This window comes from Octopus bimaculoides, chromosome 2, assembly GCF_001194135.2.
Source record: "Octopus bimaculoides isolate UCB-OBI-ISO-001 chromosome 2, ASM119413v2, whole genome shotgun sequence".
NCBI classification, from domain to species: Eukaryota; Metazoa; Mollusca; class Cephalopoda; order Octopoda; family Octopodidae; genus Octopus; species Octopus bimaculoides.
The window spans coordinates 95,987,722-95,994,229 of record NC_068982.1 but is presented as its reverse complement, the minus strand read 5'-3'; the positions used below and the strand labels follow the sequence as shown (position 1 = coordinate 95,994,229).

The 6,508-nt window shown below is 35.3% G+C and overlaps 1 protein-coding gene across 2 annotated transcripts in view; it reads right to left on the bottom strand.

Annotated features, from left to right (window-relative positions):
• The window catches only part of LOC106873209 (zinc finger protein 883), a 10,213-nt gene extending 3,713 nt beyond the window's left edge, over positions 1-6,500 (bottom strand). The window contains exons 1-2 of one of the 2 annotated variants that reach the window (XM_052978484.1): positions 5,590-6,500; positions 3-1,897 (exon numbers count right to left, since the gene is read on the bottom strand). In XM_052978484.1, coding sequence (XP_052834444.1) covers positions 3-1,425 — 1,423 coding nt within the window. In that variant the 5' untranslated portion in view covers positions 1,426-1,897; positions 5,590-6,500. Of the gene's footprint in view, positions 1-2; positions 1,898-5,326; positions 5,439-5,589 lie in introns of those variants that run through there. The other variant, XM_052978483.1, reaches the window with a different exon arrangement.
• Between the last annotated feature and the right edge of the window lie 8 nt (positions 6,501-6,508).

Here is a 6,508-nt window from a genome sequence, read left to right as displayed (position 1 = left end):
ACCTGTATGAATACGTTTATGTGCAGTTAAAGCACCACTCTGTGTAAACGCTTTATCACAGACACCACATTTATATGGCTTTTCACCTGTGTGAGTAGGTTTGTGATGAATTAAACTTGCTTTCTGAGTAAATGATTTACCACAGATATCACAATGGTATGGCTTCTCGCCTGTATGAATATGTTTATGGGAAGATAATGCACCTTTCTCTGCAAATGTTTTAGCACAGATATCACAGTGGTATGGTTTTTCACCTGTGTGTGTACGTACATGAGAAGTTAATGCACCACTTTGTCTGAATGTTTTGCCACAGACATCACAATGATATGGTTTTTCACTAGTGTGAGTACGTTTATGATCATTCAGATAAGTACTCTGAGAAAAGTCTTTACCACATTCATCACAATGGAATGGTTTTATATTTGTATGAATATGTTTATGATGAGTTAGCTTACACTTGTGTGAAAATGTTTTGTCACAAGTTTCACAGTGGTAAGGTTTCTCACCTGTGTGAACACGCTTATGATAAGTTAATTTACACATATGTGAAAATGTTTTGCCACAGGTATCACACTGATATGGTTTCTCACTTGAATGAATATGTTTATGATGACTCAATGTTCCACTTTTAGCAAATGCTTTACCACAAACATCACAGCTGTAGGGTTTCTCACCAGTGTGAGAACGTTTGTGATAAGTCAAATGTGCACTCCGAGTAAATGTTTTATTGCAGATATCACAATGATATGGTTTTTCACCTGTGTGGGTACGCTTATGTTGAGTCAAATGTGTATTCCGAGAAAATGCTTTATTACAAATATCACAGGGGTATGGTTTCTCGCCTGTGTGAGTACGTTTGTGACGCGATAATGCTCCACTTTCTGAGAAGGCTCTTCCACAAATATCACAGTGGTATGGTTTCTCTCCTGTGTGAATACGCATATGATAAGTTAATTTAAACTTGTGAGAAAATGTTTTACCACAAGTCACACAAAGATATGGTTTCTCAACAGAATGACTGCTTTTGTGATTAGTCAAATGTATATTGCGTGTAAATCCTTTACCACATATGTTACAGTGATATGGTCTCTCACCTGTATGAATACGTTTATGACGAGCTAATGCACCACTCTCAGAAAATGTTTTCCCGCAGAGGCCACAATGGTATGGTTTCTCTCCTGTGTGAATACGATTATGATAAAGTAATTTACACTTATGTGAGAATGTTTTCCCACAATTATCACAAAGATATGGCTTCTCCCCTGTGTGATTACATTTGTGAGAAGTTAAAATACAGTTCTCAGAGAATGTCTTTCCACTTGTATATAATTCCTTCTCTATGTCTACATGTGTCTGATGAAGTAAATCACTAACATCAGTTTGTATTTCACTGTAATCTTGACTTTTACACAAGTTTTGCTCCATAATGTCTTTTGCTTTTCATGAAATACAGATATTTTTTTCTTTATATTTTGTATTTAATGCCAGAGTGGCTGGCTATAGGACAGTATATCAATGAGGTGAAACCCATAAAACTTTTGATTCAACGTTTCCTGTTGACACCAGTTTATTAACTTTGATAATGGATGGTAGATTTGTTTGTAGATGTCTTAGGTTATACTGAAACTTCATTTCCAAATAGAGTCATTTCTTGCAATCAATTATATTCTTGTAACTAAAAATCAGTTTTTAAGATGTAGCCATTTACACAAGACATTACACATCGGTCAGTTAACAGTATCTTTTAAATATCTCAAATATAACCATTTAATAACATTGTCCAAGAAATATATTCTCAAGCCTCATTATATGTAGTGTTGCATGTATTCTATTCATGATATCTTTTCATCTGTTATTTTTTCTGATGTATTTTCTTGTCTCAAATTTACTAGACACCCTAAAATAAAGAGACAGTATGAGATATAAGGATGTATTAGATATTAGTAGGAAGAATAGACTTGGCACAAGATATTGAAAGATGGAAAAACAAGAAGTACACAGACAGAATATCCAGAAGAAATACACAATTTACATGAATGGATAGAATTGAGAAGAAAGTTTTGGAAAAGACAGTTGTTTTTGTTGTTTAACCCTAGATCAAATCTGATTAAGCAGGTCAATGATTAGAGACGTTCTAGCTATAATCATCTCACTTTATTAAGAGCCTCCAAGTAAGCCACTATACAGTCAATCGATTTACGAAAAATAGCAGCCAAGTTTCTTTTGAATTCAATGGAAAGCGGATGTTAAGTGATGATGGTGATAAGAATACACAATAAATGGAACATTAATATAATTTTTCCATTTGCTTGATTTGAGGGAGATTTGGCTGCTATTTCCAGCAAACCAAAAAATCACACAAGACAGAATATTATAGGGAGGTATGGAATCTCTAATCTTATGGGTACAGAGCAACTCCACTCGTATTAATGCTACAATGAAATCCATTCAGGACGCTCCCTAAAGTGGTAGGTGAATGAGCTGAGATTTAGTGCTTTTCTGGTGCTGTTGCTGCAATAAAATGTATCTAGTATACTCTGTAACACAGTTGGTGATAGGAAGGGTGTCTAGTCAAAGAAACCAAGTCCAAAATGAAATGTACAAGCAAGACATGATCATCCAACCCATTTAGAAGGGCAGAAACTTCAAATGAGAATTGACTCATACCATGACAACTTGTCCAACTGATCCCAGTATGAAAAATAGATGTAAAATGATGATATAAAATGTTCATATCCTTGTTGATCATTTGAACTATGCAACGGTTATGAACAATGGTTCAACTGGGATTGTTACTTGAAAGTCTTCCACATAAATTTTCCTACAGTGGAGTCATATCTGGATTTGCCTGTCTTGATTGGTAACTTGACAGAGAAGGTTTTACGTACAATGTGAGATGAACCTTTCATTTTTGGTTCCAGAAAACAGGCAAGGTAAATGAACAACTTTTGACACCTTAAGAAAACCTGCCATAGGCATAGGAGTGGCTGTGTGGTAAAGTAGCTCGCTTACCAACCACATGGTTCCGAGTTCAGTCCCACTGCATGGCACCTTGGGCAAGTGTCTTCTACTATAGCCTTGGGCCGACCAAAGCCTTGTGAGTGGATTTGGTAAATGGAAACTGAAAGAAACCCATTGTACATATGTATATATATGTATGTGTGTGTATATGTTTGCGTGTCTGTGTTTGTACCCCCAACATTGCTTGACAACCAATACTGGTATGTTTACGTCACTGCAACTTAGCAGTTCGGCAAAAGTGACCGATAGAATAAGTACTAGGCTTACAAAGAATAAGTCCTGGGGTCGATTTGCTTGACTAAAGGTGGTGTTCCAGCATGGCCACAGTCAAATGAATGTAACAAATAAAAGAGTAAATGTCTGTTAACTAATTTGTTAAAACTTGCTCTTGAGTTAGGAAGTCTTGAGCCTACAATGTGGCTCACTTGATTGCACCATCTGTCTCAACTCCAGCATAAACAACATTATATTCTGATTTCAGTGTAGATAGTTATATGTTAGTCTATTTATAGTGTGTATATTGAAACTTGCTCGGTGAATGTCAGTGACTTAAAGTCCTTCAAAATAACAATGGTTTCTGTTAAACTCTCAGTCACAAAGTCTGAGTAGGCAGTGCAATGTCAAATATGTTGTTAGAGAAAGGTTATGTCAGTTTTGTTGTTGCCTCCATCTAGGATTGCACTGCTGCTGCCCACCAACAATATTAGTTCACATCCATAGAAAGGTTACCTCAATTATTGACATGAAGTCACTCATTATTACATTCCAACCTTTGACTAAAAACTACAGAAAATAGTTATTCCCCAATCCATTTACAACACAAACATTTTAGATACCAGTTATCATTTTGCTTTGTTTTATAGCATTGATACAATTTAAATAAAAACAGAAGACCAATAGACACACATTCACATATAACAGTATACTGCAAAATTTCAGGTACTGTTAGCTATATTTAGAATGTGTAGGGGTAGGTGAGGCAAAATGAGTAATTTTCTGGTTTCTCATTTTCTTCCTACCTGTTTTAAACCATTATGAGAGGGTGTTGATAGGCCTGGTTAGAAGTCTAAGCTTCTGAATTTTTTTACAGGTTACTGAAGGACTGCTGCAATAAGTGTTTGAATCTGAGATGGGAATATAGTGAATAAGATCATAATTCTGTTAGGTGACTTAGCTTCACCACGATAATAAACAGACAAGAGATCTCAGCCAGCGACGAACATCTGTATAACAAGAATCACGGCCCGGCATCGATGCCACGGCATCACAACTAGTGATCAGCTCTGCCACACACAGCCCCAACTCACTTCTTTCACATACAGACTCATACTATTGTGTACTAAAGAACTGGTATAATTGCTCGTGTTATTGACTCTCTTTCCATCTGCTGTAATAACTCACATACACACTTTTCTTTGTATGACGGCCTGTCTTTGATTATGTTCTTATATGTCGCATCCACACACAGACATACATCTTTAACGCCATAATAAATATCTCTGTTATTCATCTAATACGGTTGTGGTCTTTCATTACTGGTCATCTATGTTATCGTAGCATAACATATCATGTATATCATCACTGATATATATTATTTTGTGTTCGACCGTGTGACGCGTTTAAATAAAAGGAGTCCTCTGTTTTTCCATTCGTCACCATTTCTCCTTTATGAGTTCGCACGGTCGTCCTTACATATGTACCATTTTCCCAAGACCCTCTTTCTGACCAAGATATCTTAAATATAGTTTTCGTAAGATAGTAAACATTTATAAAAAAGATTTTTTTTAAAGTAAAAAATATTACCCATTGTGCCCCACCAATATATTCTGTTGTTTACAATAACTCCACAAAAGTTCAAAACTTTAGACATCAACTACTCAGTTGTAGCGTAGTTTTCTAACGGTATCCAAGCGACACAATATAAAGCGGTTCCTGACATCGAGCTGATAGTCACCTTAAATAATCTCACCGTGCAAGCAAAACAACATTAGCATATCTACAGATTTGGTAAACAGTGTGGAGATGCTGACTGGGTACGCTTATACATTCATAATAGAATACTATAAATATAATACATTCAAATATTCACCACGAATGCAGAGAAAATTCAAATTTTCTTTCCATCTGACATTTTAGTCAGTATTCGATGCAATATTTGTTTTGATAGAAGGTAGTCCCCATCGAAAGTAGCCCTACTTGTTTATCTATTTCTCTCGTTCAGTAGGCCCAAATAAAGATATTCAGGAGTAGACATATTTTTGCTAGAATTTCCAAGATATATATAATCTTTAACAGGTTCACTTACCGTTTTCTTTGTCTTTCTTATATATTAACTGAAATGATTCTAAAGAACATAGAGGGTAGAAATGACAACACAACGCAAACAGCAGAACAAATTGATTTAAGAAAGACCTAATTAATCTAGCAAACTGGTAGCGCTGCTTTCGTAAAAAGTTTCAGCGGTTACTCATTCATTCTGTTTTTTTTTTTTTTCAATGTTACAAAGAAAAAGACATGTGTTTATACGCAAGTGGTTCTTTTTTTAGATGCATTATTTACAATGTTTACCTTTATTGTACATAAAAAAAAAAATCTATGACCAACCACCGGTACATCTTTTTATAGGCGGCTCTCTTTCCAACTTTACAAACTTGTGGTTTTCCGAACCTTGATAAATTTGCTAAACATCAAGTTTGTTCTTGACATTGAGAACCCTTTAACTGTGTTTAATTGAAAAACTGACCGCATTAATGTGTTGGTTCCATCTTTTTTTTCCTTACAGATATTCTATTATATTCGTTGTATTTTAAGTAACTACTTTTTCGTCCTGTATTCTACTGCGTGCAGTAAACGATGGAAATGAATAAAATGTGTCTGGTGTTTCCATCTTCAGTTTAGTTTTCGTGTTGCTTCGATAACGTTGCTAACCATGGTACAGCTATAAGTGACAATCGAGGATCTCAGCTGGTTACTATGCTCAGTTTACTTAACCACATACGTTTTTGTTGTATATTTATTTTAATTCTTACAAACAACTAATTTGCGAGGAAAATTTGCAACTTTAGTAAGGAAGAGTTTAGAGTCTGATAAACATTAAAATCTTAATATTGTTGAAGAAGCAGATGCATGATTTACATAATTTAAGTTGAGACTGTTTATAAATGTCACTAGGCCGAAATCGATTTAGTCAAACTGCCTTGCATTATGTGACATCAGTCTGTTAGAAATTAAAACGTATAATGGTGGACATTGGAATTAGACGCTGAGGGAAAATGGCTGTAACTTTTTTATTTTTTAATTTTGGCGATTTTCGATAATGTGTTCTATATGTCACGGTCATGCGATTCCCCCTAACCCCGTTTGCCAAAGCGCATTTTTTCCTTCATATTTATTTACATATAGTCCATCTGGACCAATGCAAGATTTGGATTGTCCGCGTTTAGCTGTTATTTCTAGCATATCAAGTTTCGTGGTGGGGACTCCACAT